Raw genomic sequence first — 16,969 nt, 5'->3', positions numbered from 1 at the left:
TATTTTAATGAAGACTTGCCATGAGTTTACATTGCAAATGACATGTATTTTAGAAATCAGAAAGGATAGCTTTCTAGCAGAACAGTCAGAACAGTATATAATAACTCCTGGCAAATGAAGGTGGAGTACAATGACTTTAATAAATTAATATAAGTAATTCTGACTGTTTTAAGCATTGTACTTTCATGGCATATGCTATATGTTATCAAACATATGACATAAAAGTCATTTGCACCAAGAAATCAGGATTTATTTGTAATCAGCGTATCTTATTTTTTCTCTTTTAATATTTGTTCTTTTAAAAATTTAGAAGCCTGTAATTCGCTGTTCAGAAAAAAGGGATTTTGTGAAAGCATCATTATTTAAACTTTTATTTTATTTATAGACTAAAAATATAAATGTACAAAAACATAAAAGGTGATTAGCCAGAAGATGGACAGAACAAGAAAAATCAGAATTAATGAAAATATCCATAGGAAAACATCTGCATAGAAACCACAAGTTCTTAATAAGGAAAACTATGCATAGCAAATAGGATTTGTTTCTTCCAACCGAAACAATCTTTGGTTAACAGTCACAAAACAGATTTTGGATCTCCTAAAGTTGGGCCACTAATATACTTTTATTAAAAGTAATAAACATTGTACTACAATAATTAAATTATAGTTCTTGACTCTACTAATTTATAATCCCCAACCACATGCCACCTCTTCCAAATAGCTAGACAAAGTAGATTATGATTTTACTACCCATACATTCAATTTAAAATAATCTACAAAAAACTAAAGGAGAAAGTAAAATAGAAGTTCAGGGGGATAAAAAGAATTTTGTCCTGTACTCTAGGGAGGTAAGAGTTACTTCCTCAGCAGAGCACAGAGGGAAAAAAATATTGAAGAAATAGGCTGACAGTGAAAGATGATTTTGCATTAAGCATCAGGTCATGAAGAATAGGAGGAGAAAACAGTGCTAAAACAGAGATGAAGCACATGTAATGGAAGGGAGCAGGGTCGTAGCACGACCTGACCACCCTGTGCACTATGAGCTCCACGACAAACATAGAAAGCACAGGAGACTGCTGGTTTCTTTCAAAGCCACAATCCAGGAACAACTTCATTTGGCGTCAAGTGCTTCTTAGAAGGAAAAAAGGAATGAATATGTACTTCTCTATGACAACTACCACACAACAGTCACAGTTATGCTTATAGCAAAAAAAAAAAAAAAAAAATTCTTACTAGCATTAACTATAAATGAACACAAGGCATCTTATTGGGGTGATGGAAATGTTCTAAACCTGAGTTATTTAGTAAGCATGGTAGGTTTACTAAAAATTAAAATGAATACTGGGTGAATATTATGATTTATAAAGCATACCTCAATAAAGTTGTTTTAAGAAATCTCACTCTTCTTTGTGGCTGCTCTTCAGGTACTCGTCGATCCACTCCAAGAGAAGAAAAGTCCCAAATACCCCCACAGGATATGATTTTTCAATTTACTGTAGTCCAGTTTGCCTGATGTCCCTTTTAAAATGTGGAATCCAGAATTAAACACATCATTTCCACTGTGATTTGACTTGTATATAATTAATGAACTTACTACTCACCTGGATTAGTATATTTTACCCTGGTTATGATAGTTTAAGATAATTTAAACAACCATATCCCATTGTTTGATTATATAGAATATAAACTTAAGTAAAATCCCTATGCTTTTTTTTTTTACCTCCTACAAACAACTGCCAAGGAAATTAATCCCACTCAGCCTACATTTTTTTACTTTATACTTAAAAATTCATATTAACGAAAAACATAAGAGAAAGGAAAAGAACAACAACAACAAAAAAATCAGTAATATGGTATATGTTTACTTTCAGCAAACTTTTTGTGTTAAGAATAATTTATTTGTGGTAAAAATAAAAACATTTTAACCATTTTTATTTTATTTTTTTTTTTTTATGTTTTTAACAAATCAACTTTATTAGTATACATTAATAAAACAATTCATTTAAAGTGTACAACCAAAAAAAGTGCACAACCAGTGGTATTTGGTATAATCACATAGTTGTGTATTCATTACCTCAACCATCATTAGAACATTTTCATTATTTGAATAATAAATAAAAATAAATTCATAAGGAAATTCCTCACCCCTTGATCTCTTTGTTTTCCCTGCTGAACCGCTGCTATTTTTTTGCTGTTCTTACACAATTATTTACTTAAGTTTTACTGAGATATATTAATATACCATATAATCTATCTGAAGTGTATAATCAGTGGCTTTCAGTATTATCACAATATTATGCATTCCTCACCATCAAAAATTTTAGAACATTTGCAGTACTCTAGAAGAAACGCACACCCCTTAGCAGTCCTCCCCAGCCCTATATAACTACTAATTGAACTTCAACTTTATAAATTGATTTACATTTACCTTTTATATAAATGGGATCACACAATATGTAGTACTTTGTGTCAGGCTTCTTCACTTAGCATAAGTGATAATATGTTACCAGCTTTTGTTAACATACATTTGTTCAATTTCAAAGAAAACAGGCATATATGCAACTTTATCCATATTCATATATTTCACACATGATTTTATTATGCTAAAAGCATGGTTTCTATATCTTTTTTTGGTATTTATTTTTCTTGCATAAAGGATCACATTTTAAAGTCTCTGATTTTTCATCTCTTCAGTGTATCCTCACTTTTTTTTAAACTTTATTTTGTACATTTTTTTTTTCAGCATCTCACTTCCATTTTATTTTATTTTATTTTTTTTAATTAATTTTTTTTATTGACTTTGTAATAATGTTACATTAAAAATATATATGTGAGGTCTCATTCATCCCCACCCCCCCACCCCCCCTCTCCCCCCCAACAACACTCGTTTCCATCATCATGACACATCCATTGGATTTGGTAAGTACATCTTTGGGCACCTCTGCACCTTATAGACAATGGTCCACATCATGGCCCCCACTCTCCTCCATTCCATCCAGTGGGCCCTATGAGGATTTACAATGTCCGGTGATTACCTCTGAGGCACCATCCAGGGCAGCTCCATGTCCCAAAGATGCCTCCACCTCTCGTCTCCTCCTGCCCTTCCCCCTACCCATCGTCCACCATGTCCACTTTTCCCAATTCCATGCCACCTCTTCTATGTGGACATTGGATTGGTTGTGTCCATTGCACATCTATGTCAAGAGGAGGCTCAGATTCCACATGGATGCTGGATGCAATCCTCCCATTTTCAGTTGTAATCACTCTAGGCTCCATGGTGTGGTGATTGTCCTTCTTCAACTCCATCTTAGCTGAGTGTGGTAAGTCCAATAAATCAGATTGTAGGTGCTGGAGTCTGTTTAACCATTTTTAAATGGATGATTCTGATATTAAATATGTTGGCAATATTGTGTAACTTCTTTGGCAATATTGTGTAACTTCCATGACTCTCTACTTCCAGATCATCATCACAAACCAGAACTCACACCCAGTTAGCAAACCAGAACTCATACCAATATAGCAACAACTCTCCATTCCTCCCCCATACCCTCAGCCTGGTAATAACTATTCTGCTTTGTCTCTCTGAATTGGTTGTTCTAAATATTTTATATGACAGAAATCATACAATATTTGTTCTTTGTGAATGATTTATTTTACTCAACATGATGTCTTCAGGGTTCATCCATGTTGCAACATTAATCAACACTTCATTGCTTTTTACAGCTGAATGATATTCCATGGTACAGATATACCACACTTTGATTATCCATTCAACTGTTGATGGGCACTTGGTTTGCTTTCAACTTTTGGCTATCATGAATTATGCTGTTACAAAAATTGGCATACAAATATCTGTTCAAGTCCCTGCTTACAATTCTTTTGGGTATATACTTAAAAGCAGAACTGCCAGGTCACACAGTAATTCTAGGTTTAACTTCCTAAGAAACATTAAACTGCTTTCCATATTTCTACACAATTTTACATTCCCATTAACAATAAGCAATATACTTCTTTTTTCTAATCATACTACATGGTTTTGCATCCTGCATTTTTCCATTCACCAATTTAGCATAAACACTCACAGTGTGTCACAAAATCGCCTAAAAATTGTTTTAAAGCACATATGCCCTAACCATCCATTAGATGATGATTTCATAAGATCTGAACTCCAGAAATGGAAATAGTAGACAAGTCAATCTTTATCTGTCCAAAAGCCAGCCTGTGAAATTCATTTATTATCATTATCACCTAAGAAATAACTACCTGAACTAAATCAAATAAGGAAATTCCTATTCAACTGTTTTTCATCACTGCAGAATACTGGTAAATAATATCCTATGTAGTAAATTAAAAAGAATTTCATTTACCTCTTTAACCAAGAAGAAAAGCTGTTTCTGTTTTTTGTTCTTGTTGCTGCTGCTGCTATTTTTCAAATAGTTCATTCATTTCTTCTTTGCTTATCTCCTTCCTAAAAATGGATATTTGGAAAATGAATGGAAACTTATCCTGACCCTACTCAAAACTGTTGTACCCAAATATGACCATACAGTCTAGAATAATTAGGCTAGAAAAGTAAACAATTTAGATGGAATAAGTATTTCTAATTCCCTAAGAAAAAGTTAATCTCTGAAAAGAGCTTACATATATTGATAAGGTTTTTGTGATAGTTTAAAGTTCTTTTATGAACCCCAAAACAAAAAGATTATGCTTTTGAACTAATTCATTCATGTGGGTATGAATGAATTTTGACTGGACTATTTCAGTGAGTGGTGACTCAGGTTGAGTCTCTGCCCTCTTTCTGGGTCTGATATAAATGGAAACACAGAGAAATAGGAATCTGCCATCTTTGATCCAGACATGTGAGAGAAAGGCTGATAAGACAAGCTTTATGCCTGGATGCTCACAGCTAAGCTCTGGGAGATGGCAGATTCTGGAGTGGCCATCTTGCGTCACCACATGGCAGGACCCTGAGAAGGCATCTCTGCTGATGCTTGATTTAGACATTTCATGGCCTCAGAACTGTAAGCTTTTACGCCAAATGAATCCCCTTTATAAAAGCCAACACATTTCTGGTACTTTCCATTGGTCGCCCTTTGGCAAACTGAGACAGCCTTAAAAAAATTCAAACCATCACATCATTCATTGAAACCAGCCTTGAAAATATCATTTTTCACCAGTACTTGCTTTCTCTAGCTCTACTCAAATACAATATCTAAGATTATTCATCTCAATTCCTGGATGAATTCTAACTAAAAGAATATGTTACGATTCCCACATCACTCTCATAGAATTAGGAAAACTGAAATCAATGTTGCTACTTCAGGACTAATATTTGATTGGTATAAAGTAAGCCTTGGGATCCTGGACGTCCTCCCATTATCAGTCTCCTAAACATCAGAATTGGATTCATTTGTTTAATTGTGATTCTACCTCTGTTTTCTACTTATCATTCCAGTTACCCATTGAAACTTAAGTGCTACATAAAACTCTAGGCTGCTTAGCTGATACTAAACATTTGTACCTTTTCCTCTACTGGTTAGATTCCTACTCCTAGCAAACTTATCACCCATAAGTACCAGAAACACATATTTCCTTCCTTTATAGAGGGGTATTATAGACAATGTGTACATCTTAAAAATGAGTCTGCTTTTTTGCAAAACAATAGAAGAAAATACCATTATTCCTTATATAAAGACTTAAATGACAAATTCTGGTTGGCATTCAAAATAAGTGCCAGGAAAAGACATCTGCTTTTTTACATGAGCCTGAATTTATTGATCAATGATATTTCTCAGTATATTTCCATTTCTACCCTGGGTCTCCAAAAGCACAGATACAAACTGCAATCTTTTTCTTCTAAAATACACCTATCTTAGCTTTTTCTACTTGGTTTTCTATCAATCTCTTTTATTTTAATTATATTTTAACTTGTGTGATTTAATATTGGAAGTTATCCCCAAATCCTTTGTGCAAGAAGTAAATATAACACATAACTTCTTATAATCTAGTTACCGTCCCCACCTTCATCACAGAACTTTAGTATTCTTAAATAGCTTCAGTGATTTCTTATTTACCATATCAATAGCCTTTCTTCAGGTCTCATTTTGCCCTTTATCAATGAAATTCTTTCTTCCCTTAGAGCTTGCAAAGATGCCACAATGTAAACATGTATATTCTTCACCCACTTATCTTGAATATTGTACTATTTCTTACTCATTCTAAGATACTCTTTCCCCTCTTTCCTCATACCCACACTTATTTCTCAAGACATGAACCTTAACACCTTCTTCATCTTTCTGTACTTTGACCCTTGATAATTTTATTCTGGTACATAGTGATTCCCAAATCTACTACTTAACCCCAACTTCTCATAAAAGCATTAGCCCTATACAGTTAATTGTTTCAGGATCTTACAACATTTACATCCAGCAAACATCTCAAACTTAACAAATCCAGACTGAACTCATAATCTTCCCTAACAAACTAGTTCATCTTTCTCCATTCCCAATTCTATCAATAACACCAACATTCTCCAAGTTACATTAACACCAAATCTCAAAACTGGTTTTCTGTTTTGTTTTTTAAATGTTCAACCCCTATATCCATTTAAGAACTTTAGGGTCCTCCTTGGAAATGAACCCTACATATATAGCACCTGAAGGAAGTTGTAGAACCCAGGCTGCCAGGCAGTAGGGTGCTGATAAATGTTTAACTGGTTTTCTGTGGAGATAGGGGAGGACCTCATTTGTAGCACTTGCAGAGCCTAGTGTAAATACTCCCTCCCTGGCTGAATGCAAGTGCAGTTGCACACAATCAGTTCTAGGGGGCCAATATGAGCATGTCACTGGATGCAGGGAGTGTGTGTGTGAGATATGCATATGTATATGTGTATGTGTGTATGCATGCATGTATATATATATAAATGTATGTGAGTATAAAATATAGATCCTTAACATTTTAACATAAGTTAACTGACTACAAAGGAAAGACACCAAGGAAAATGAGTTACAAAGTGTGAAATGCAACCTGATGGGTGTGTGTATAAAAGGAAGAACAAATATTCATCTGATCTTCTTGTGCCTGGGTTAATGTGATGTAAGGAAGAAAAGGAAGTTCCCACTTAATGGAAATATTAATGCTAAACAATAAGTGAAAAGAAAAAAATTCACAGTTCCCGTAAAATATAAGTAAAAACTAAGACATTTCCAGGTTATTTATTAATAAAATATCTGGGTTGGCATAGAGGCAAATTTTAACTGGTTCACATATAGACTCTCAAGTTTCCACTAAAATTTCTATGAAGATTCATCAAACAACAACATGACCTACAATATTTTAATCTATAGAGAAAGCTGTTATTTATGGGGATCACCTAAAAAGCAATATTGTAGAAAAAAGATTAATTTCCTTAATATACATGCAAATTATAGAAAAATGAACAATCTAATGAAAATGTACAACAGACAGGAAACATAAAGAAATACTTTTAACTATTTGATTCTATGTTCAACTCACATAAGAAAAATGTAAAAAATAAAACTACAAACACTTTTCAGAAAGGAACGATCAAAAACCTCACAGTCAATGCCCATACAGGCAAAACCTATGATAAGGTGGAAGGGTGTAGTTGTGCAATGGATGGGCATAACAGTGGTGTAGTGATGCTATTAGGTTGGGTAGTGCTGGTCTGTGAGGGGGGTAGGGTAGGGGTGGGGTGGGTTGCACTGTCCATGGAACTGGGGGGAGTGTCAGGGGAGGGAGCAGATGAACTCTTGGGATTTTCGGACACATGGTTGAAACTACAATGTTGTGGATGTTGTTTCGGCAAATATGGCAGGAGAGGGTTACTGGTTTAGGGTGTTGGATGTGGGTGGGCACGCAGGACAGGGTGCACCTGGAGCAGGCTTCTAGGGAGTATGTGAGTGTTCATGCTGTCATAGTGTATTTTATCAGTGGCTGGAGACCCACACAATGAATGGGAAGGTATTGGACTCCCATCCTGGGGAGTCCTGCTATGTTCTCAAATAGAGGGGCAGGAGCCTCTCAAGAGCATAGGCATAGGGGAGGAAGGACCAGTATGTCAAGCCTTCAGTGTTGTTGCAAGTAACTATAAATCTTATTCAAGGAGTGAAGCTTGACGGTTGTTGTGGGTCCTGGATGGTATGTTTGTGGTGGAGTGGGGGTTGGGGATAGAATAGATGGAACATGGGGCATTTTGAGGGGTGTTGGAATTGTTCTACATGATCTTGCAATAATAAATATAGGTCATGTTAAAGTGCATCAAAATTTATAAAAGTGTATGGTCCAAAATGTAAACCACAATGCAATAATCATTGACCATGGTTAGTGACAATGCTTCAATATATGTACATCAATTGTAATAAATGTACCATCCACATGTAAAATGTTACTAATGTGGGAAAAGGGAAAAGGAGGATGTTGGTTATATGGGAATCCCCTATATTCTGTATGGGACTTTTCTGTAAACTAAAGCTTCTTTGAAGATGAAAATGAAAAAAATAAGACACTGGTAAAATAAATGGAAGAAAACATCACCGTACACACAAGACAACAGATCTTACAGTGATGAAAGACATAATGCCAAAAATTTATTTTATTTTTTTTCAATTTTTCAATTTTTTGTATTTTATTTGTTATTTTTAAAACTATCATTATTTCATATTCTTATTAATTTTATTTGGTTATTTTGTTGGCTTCACTTTTGCAAAAGTTTTTGATCACAGAAGGGTTATAGCTGTGGCAGGGGAGGATCTTTGGTATGGGGTGTCAGTGATGGGGGATGCATGGGAGGAGGCTCAGCTGAGGCATACTTATAAGGCATATGAATAAACTCAAGTGTTCATGGGGCATTGTCACAGTGGGTGGAGATTCACACGATGACCAGAAGAATATCTAATTCCCATCTTGGGAAGTTCCGCTCATTCTCTAGTGGGACAGTAAGAATACCCTGAGTAAAGGGCAGTGACTAGTAAAGGATGATGGACCATTGATGGGCTCTTGATAGTGATCACTGTAGTTATGAACCTTTTCCTTTGAAATTGAAACTTAGCCTTGTATTATAAGTTGCCTAAGGGTTACCACCTGAGAGCCTCCTTGTTGCTCAAATGTGGCCTCTCTCTTAAGCTTAACTCAGCATATAAACACATTACATTCCCCACCCCCATTCATGTGGGACATGACTCCTGGGATGAGCCTCCCTGGCACCAAGGGATTACCACAAAGAACCAACAAGCAATGCCACTGGAAAAAGACCTTGTCCAAAAGGGGGGAAGGGTAAAGACAAATGAGTTTATATGGCTAAGAGACTTCAAAGTGAGTCAGGAGGTCATTCCAGAGGTTATTCTTATGCATGGCTCAGTAGGATCTCATTGACTGCCATAGTAAATATTGCCTCAATAGCTGGGCTCCTGAGGGCTGTAGAAACATCTAAACACTATAAGCAGGGCACACAATTTCAGGAATTCAGCACAGTGTCAGTGAGCCTTACTGTGGAATTTATACTCCCCAATGTACAAAGTTAGACTCATTTATAGTTTCCCTACACATGGCTCTTCTGCCCCTTTTATTTGAACCTGTAATTAGCACTATACTTGTTGAATATATGTCACAAACACTTAAATCTTTGGTCTCTTCATGTGCTGGTTGAGCCCTGAATCTCAGCAGAGTTGCAACACCTACTCTCCAGTTCATTCACCTAGGACAACTAACAAGGAGATGATGATGGACAACAACCATCCCAAGGAACAGAGAGAGTCTACAACTGCAACCAAGATAGTCCCATCCATCTTCCCCATGGGATCTAAGCCCTCTCTCACGTAGAGGCAGAGTGGGTATCACTATTCCAGAATCCTCAGGATTGGGGAATGAATGACAGACTAAAGTAGACTTACTGGTATCACTATTCCAGAATCCTCAGGATTGGGGAATGAATGATAGACTAAAATAGACTTATTGTTATTCTAGCAACGGAAGAACTTTTATCATTGATGTAGAGGCAGTGGCCATGGGAGCTTCTGAGGGGAGGGACAGGGAAAAATAGGTGGGCATTTTCGTGACATTGGAATCGTCCTGAATGACACTGCACTGGACAGATATATGCCACGATATATCATCATAATTTTCAAAACTGAGGGACAGTTTAAACTATAATCTAAACTATAATCCATACTTACTGGCAATGCCCCAATATATGCTCATCAAATGTAACAAATGTACCACACTAATAAAGGATGTTGTTAATGTGGGAAAGTGTGGGAGGGGTAGGGAGCAGGGCATACTGGAATCCCCTTCATTTCTTATGGAACATTTATTTAACCTAAGTATCTTTTTTAAAAAGGATATTTTTTTAAAAAGGCTCAGCTCCTTTTGTGGTTTATAAGTATGATGAATGGGTGTTCACACATTTGTGTGAAATGTGCCTCCCTCAAACCTTGTTATGACGTTGGCACATTACCTGTCTGACATGGGGGGAAAAAAAGGCTTACAATACTCTGCATTGTCAAAGGTGTTTGAAAACTCATATAATAGGTGAGAATATAAATTGAATAATATACATGAAAAAGTAAAATGGAAGAACCATTTGACAAATTCCATTTTAGGAATGTCCTAAAGATATTCCCTGACAAATATATATATATATATCTCAAACCATCCTATTCATTGCAGCACTGTTTGTGATAGCAAATGACTGAAAACAACCTAATGTCTACCCATAGGAAGCTAATTAAATAAAATACAACTTTTTTACAAGAATAGTCAAAATTCCAATGGCGATTTTTGTGGAAATTGGCAAGCTAATTTTAAGAGCTAAGAATAGCAAAGGCAAGTTTAAAAAGTTAAAAAGGAGAACTCATAAAACCTTATTTAACACTTATTATAAAACTATAGCTTAAAAAACTTGATATTAGTGCAGGAAGAATCAAATAGTCAAATGGAGCAAATGGAGGGTAACAAAATAAACTGTTCATACACTTACACTAGTATATAATCAATAGGGGAAAGAATGGACTATTTGAGACATAAGTAATTATGTTGAAAAAACAAATCCATTTTTCATGCACAAAACGAGAATAAGTGTCAGCAAGATTAAAGATATACTGAAAAAGCAAAATTTTTTAACTTTTATAAGTGATTATAAAAGACTATATTTATGACCTCAACGTAAGGAAGAATTTCTTAAACCAAGACATAAAATTGACAAACCATAAAATAACAATAAATGTTAGTGTGTTTATGTATTTAAATCTGTACAATTAAAAACATCAACAAGGGATCAGTATCCAGAATATAGGAAGAATTTCTACCAATTCTTAAGAAAGATAAATCACCTACCACAAAATGCTCAAGCACACAAATAACCAGGGTATTGTAAATTAAATTGTAGCAAACAGCAGCCTATCTTCTAGGCCTAGTTCGGAAGAAATTTTCACATATACGATTAGCTCAAAATTGAAAAACTCATTCAACAAAAAATAAATATAAATTACTCATAAGCAGTATTGGCAAGGAAATGATAAGCTCTCTCATATACTGCTAAGAGTGTAAATTGGAATAATCTTTTTTAAAAGGTTAAGTTTTCAGTACCTATCAAAATTAAAAATAAGCATACTCTTTATATCAACAATTATACCTCTAGGAATTGATCTTTCAGATATTCATTTTCAAATATGCATAAAGATACTCTTTGAAGCATTGCTTGGAATGGTAAAAAATGGTAAATACTTATATACCTGGTAATGTGAAGATGGCTATATGCCAAGGTACAAATACTAGTCAGCTGTCAAAAGAAATGAAGTCAGTTTCTATGTATCAAATAGAAAGTTCTCCAAGATATATATATAATAGTGTTATTGAAAGGAAATTATAAAAGAACCTCTTTCAATTATATTTTTAAAATATTCATGTGCACACAAATAAATACATAAAAAGGTCTCCAAAGAAATAGAACAGACAGACATGCATGGTTACTATGTGAAAAGGAGGTGGTACAAAATGGCTAACAGGGGCCTTTCATTTTTTTTAGTCTAAATACATCCATATAGTTCTGAATATTTTTACTCAACAGCATGGACTAATGTATTTTGCTTTGCAAATACTTTAAGTAGAATAAATAAAACTTAACTCATAAAGAACCAATAAGAAAGTTGGCAAAAGGTATGAAGAGAAAATTCTCAGAAGAATCTCAAAAAAAAAAAAAAAAGGTTTGAAAAGATGATCAAAATCACTGGTAATAAAGTAACTACAAATCAGAATAAGCAAACATTTCTTATGCTTCAGATTGGCAAATATTTGAATACCAAGAATGTGAAGATATGGAAGTGGTCAGACACTGCTGTTAGAGAATAACATGCTAAAATCAGTTCAACTTTTGAGAACTAATTTGATATTCTAAAAAAGTTGAAAATGTACATACCCAAGTCCCAAAAATTCTATTTCTGGGGCCAACCTCTGGAGAAACTTTGACATATGTAATTAGCCCCAAATTGGAAACTCAAGCATCCAACAAAAATAAATAAATAAATTTGATATAATCATTCATAGATTGTCATACTGCACCTAAAAAACATGAACTACATATACCATGCACCTCAAAACCTAACTGAATCTTGAATTCACAAAATACAATTAAAAGGAGCTTGCATAAGTATACATAACATATGATACATTTTAAAACACACACAGTTAATACCATATATTGCTCATAGCTACATGCATATATTTTAGGATCGTCCTTAGCCCTAGGGAGGAGGAATAGAAAACTGATTTATATGTATGGAAAATAGAGGGCTGAAGTATACATGACAAACTGTTAATAACTGTTCATTATGGATGGCAGATAAATGATGCATTATTATGCCATTTTCTGTGCTTTTCTAATGGTTTAAAATAGAACAGAACTTTACACCTTAAAGAAAAAGAACAGAAAAATAAGTTCAAAAAGCTGATTCTTTATAAAAATAAGAGAAACTTCTAGATAATCTAATCAAAAAATTAAAAGCAATATCAAGCTGAGCCTAATGTTAAATGCAGACAATTTTTTTAATTTTAAGAAAATATAATGAAGTTCTTTAAATTCACTGGAATTTTAATTATAGGACAATATTATGACTACTTTAAATGTGCATAAAAATCCATTTTTAAACTTCAAAAGAATTTTATATAAAACTATGAAACACCAAAATTAACAAAAATAAAGTAGAAAAACTGTATAGGGCAATAATCCTGGCTTTAAAAACTGTATATCAAACTGCATAAAGTTTTAAGTAGAATGAATTTACAACAGTAAAAACTGGGAAGATACATTAAACAATTTTATTACTATGTCCAATCCATCAGATTCCTCACCAAGAGTACTCTAGTGACTTCCTGCTTAATTTCTTGCTTTCATCTTTGCTCTCTAGTGGTCAATATCCGGAGGCTGGCTCACACATAATCTCTTAAAAGATGATGACCATCCTTCCCACATCCAAAAAACGCTCTACATAATACTCCATGTTATCAAATCTATTGCATCACACTGTTTTATCTCTTTCACAGTTATCACTATGTGGAATTTTATTTGGTTACTTTTTTATTATCTATGTCGCCTTATTAAAATGTAAAGTCCATGAGTTTATAGGCTCTATTGCCCTACATTCCACTGGCACCTCATCTAGATACATAGGTTAAAAATTAATTCCATCTATTAATATATATGCTCAGAACTCCCAAAATTATATCTCTAGCCATAACTCCTGAACTCCAGATTCGTATTTCATATATTTAATACATACATTCACATAAACTTCCATTACATATACACTGCATATCTACACATCTGTTTATTCTGGACTCAACTGAATGAATTCTGGACTCTCCCCATTACCCACCAACCTGCCCATCTGCAGCCTTCCCCACCCCAGTTGATGGCCATTCCATCCTTCGGCAGTCATCCTTGACTTCCCTCTTTCTCTCACACTTGACATTCTTTCCAGCAGCAAATATTAATGGTTGTACCTTTAAAATATATCCAGAATCTGACCCAACCTACTTCTCACCACCTCCACTGTTACCAGTCTCGGCTAAGCCTTCAATCCTATATTGTATCGTATCCTCCAAACAAGTCTCCCTGTTTCTCTACGTGCCCCATCTCCCACTAGCCTATCCTCACAGTTCTAAGTGATCCTTCTGAATATAAGGGAAGTCATATCAAAAGCCACTGGCTTTGTTTCACTCAGCAAGAAACAAATTCCTTACCATGACTCTGTTACCTCTCTGAATGTCTCTGTTGCTACTTTTCCATTTGCTCACTCTGACCTAAAATCTTTTGCATTTTCTTTTCAGTAAGAATGCTGTTTTATTACCAAAAAAAAGTAAAGTTTTAAATAATAGCTAAGAGTATGCTTTTAAGATACCTTTTTACCCAAATGCATTCTCCATACATACAGACTTCTGCATATACAGACCAGGGTTAAGTCTTCAGAAGAAAAACCTGGCTAAGTTTATAAGAGTTTGTAGGGTGCTGAATGCCAAGGCTTCCCATGAAGACTTTAATGAAGACAGTCTCCTTAAATAAATCAAAGTGTGCGGTGTGACAGAGTGAGTTCTGAGTTTGGGATCAAGTATCTTGTTTAAATCTTCTCTCTACCACATACAAATTGTGAGGCATTGATTATGAGACACTATTCTCTCTGATTCATAGCTATCTTATGTGTAAATTAAGAGATTAATCTGTAAACCTCATTATAAGCTTGATGCTTTACAAGAGAAAAGCACAAATATATTTACCAAAAACATAGTTAATAAGGCTGACATTCCCAATGATGTTACTGAAAGTTCTGGTATACTCTGCACATACAAAAGGATGACAGCGAAGTAACCAAATACTACAATTGTTAGGCATCAGGTTGCAGACTCTGAACTTTTCTTTTTAATAGACATGTTTTTTAACTATTTAGAAAAGAAAGTTACCCCGAGTTTAACATGTTTAATGTACTTTTTTACCTGATCCAGAATAGAAAAAAATAACAGTATAATTATTAGGCGTATATTTAGAACAGAATAAAATTACAGCACTTAATATTTATTAATACATTACTTAATGCAGAAGGATTTTGAGTTGCAATTAATAGTTTTAAATTTCAGGTTTGTAATACTTTACATATTATCTCTCCATGGAAGCAGGGCAGACTCTTAATTTTCTACATCTTCCAAAGGCAAGATCTTTAAGGCTGAGAGCGTAGCCTAAGAAACGGACTAAAAACCGAGGATGTGAGGCTCCCTCTCAGAGATATAAGGGCAAGGAAACTACAAGCCTAAAGTTCACGAAAAGAATACAGATTGTAAACATTCAAACTTGCATCTCAACCAGAGATTGGGGCAGATGGCATCAATGACACTGGGGCGGGGGGTGGGGGTGGGGGGGGTGGGGGGGTGGCGGAGACTGTAAAACAGTCCTTGGAAGCTGCTCATAGCTAAAAGAAGCCACCAATTAAAGAGGACCGAACGCCTTTTGATGGAAAGTTGAAAGCCAGGAGGTCGTTTCCGTCTTCTTAGCAGGTCGGTTGGAACAATGTTGTCACCCAACTTGAACCACTCACCGGATCAACCGGGTTGCAATGCTTCGTGAGTCGGGAACAAGCGACCCGTACCTGGCGCAGTTCGCAAAATCGCTAAGTGGCTATTTGCTTTTGAGACCGTTGCTAGGGAAACGAAGAGAGGCGCAGGGTTCACCCCATGGCGTCTCCTGGGCAGGACCAAGCTCTCAAAGGGCGTAGTTACGTGAATGACGCACGGAAGGGGCGGGGCAGAAGCGAAACCCGGTCGAGAGACGGGTTACACTCCAGGGCGCATGCGTCCTGTGCCGCGAGGTAGTAGTAGAGGAAGTCTTTTCACCGGCCTCCGGGGAAGGTGGGATATGGCCGCTTCATCGCTCCTTCCGGATGTATCTCTGCGAGAAGCTACGCACCGAAAATTGCGAAAGTTTTCAGAGCTGAGAGGTACCAAAGGTGGAACCCGAGCTCTGCGGGATTATGAAGAGGGAGGGCGTCTATGTGCCTGGAGATTTGCTAGGCTGCCACTTCCTGTTTCACACCTGGGCTCAAATATAGTTAGTAGTCCTCATGAGGTTTTTTGGTTTCCACATATCACTGTCCCGTCTTTTTTTTTTCTTTTTTCCTTTTATCACTTTTTTATGTTATGTTTGTTGCTTCCTTTCACTTTATTGCTAGAAATGCAGATGTCAGAATAAACTCAAAAGAGAAAGGCGGGAAAAAACACATTAACACGAGTAGGGAAACTATAAATTCCGATCATGCACTAGTTAGCTCATTAACGAAAGTTATTTTAAATAAATTTAAAAGCTCTGAGGCATAGTATTTTAACCTTTACAAATAGGTCTGATTTTAGCCTCCTTATCCCAGCTGCTGCACAAATTTATTCGGTAATGTGAACAGCAATGGAATGGATGTAGGGAAAATGGGCAGGGAGGAGATAGGGATTATGGATTAAAAAATAAAGGGGAAGTGTGATATCAGGGTGTCAATAAAAATGCTGTACCACTTTAACAAAATTTGGTTATTTTTAATGCAATTAGTGCTTTTAAAAATACAGGGAATAATACTTGAATGGCAGTAAAATGTTCAAGACTATTAGATGCTAGCTGCCAAGATTTATTAACTAAAAAAAAACTCTTACTCGTCTGGTTTATCAATAAACAGGCCTTCCACTGTACACCAGAAGTGCAATGTTTTATAAAGAGTTCATTTGGGAGTTGGGAATTTTTCTTTAGCACAGAGTTTTATGTCATACTCTAATAGCTTTTGTTAACTTGCATGGCTCAGAGCAAAGTAATAAAAATAAAGTAGCCAGCAACCCTATGGACTGGATCCTTGGGTTGAATCTTTCTTAGCCCACAAACACTAAGGCCTGATATATGAAAATTTCTTTTAAAAACTCAAGGTTCACTTATT

The 16,969-nt window shown here is 35.4% G+C and overlaps 2 protein-coding genes and 1 non-coding gene across 3 annotated transcripts in view; 2 read left to right on the top strand and 1 right to left on the bottom strand.

Moving 5' to 3' along the window:
* Positions 1-15,788, bottom strand: part of LRRIQ3 (leucine rich repeats and IQ motif containing 3) — a 154,226-nt gene extending 138,438 nt beyond the window's left edge. Inside the window, exons 1-3 of the mRNA XM_058303362.2 lie at positions 15,599-15,788; positions 4,367-4,467; positions 1,372-1,517 (exon numbers count right to left, since the gene is read on the bottom strand). The gene's annotated coding sequence lies outside the window, so the exon portion shown is untranslated. The remainder of the gene's footprint in view (positions 1-1,371; positions 1,518-4,366; positions 4,468-15,598) is intronic.
* On the top strand, positions 10,380-10,483 carry LOC111761189 (small nucleolar RNA U13). Its single transcript, XR_002794621.1, has one exon. It is a non-coding gene; the product is annotated as a small nucleolar RNA U13 (small nucleolar RNA).
* Positions 15,789-15,829: 41 nt separating the features above from the next.
* TNNI3K (TNNI3 interacting kinase) overlaps positions 15,830-16,969 on the top strand; it is a 423,099-nt gene continuing 421,959 nt past the window's right edge. The window contains exon 1 of the mRNA XM_058303361.2: positions 15,830-15,997. Coding sequence (XP_058159344.1) covers positions 15,850-15,997 — 148 coding nt within the window. The 5' untranslated portion in view covers positions 15,830-15,849. The remainder of the gene's footprint in view (positions 15,998-16,969) is intronic.

The sequence above is a fragment of the Dasypus novemcinctus genome, chromosome 9, assembly GCF_030445035.2.
Source record: "Dasypus novemcinctus isolate mDasNov1 chromosome 9, mDasNov1.1.hap2, whole genome shotgun sequence".
In the NCBI taxonomy this organism is placed as follows: Eukaryota; Metazoa; Chordata; class Mammalia; order Cingulata; family Dasypodidae; genus Dasypus; species Dasypus novemcinctus.
This window is presented reverse-complemented; position numbering and strand designations above follow the sequence as displayed.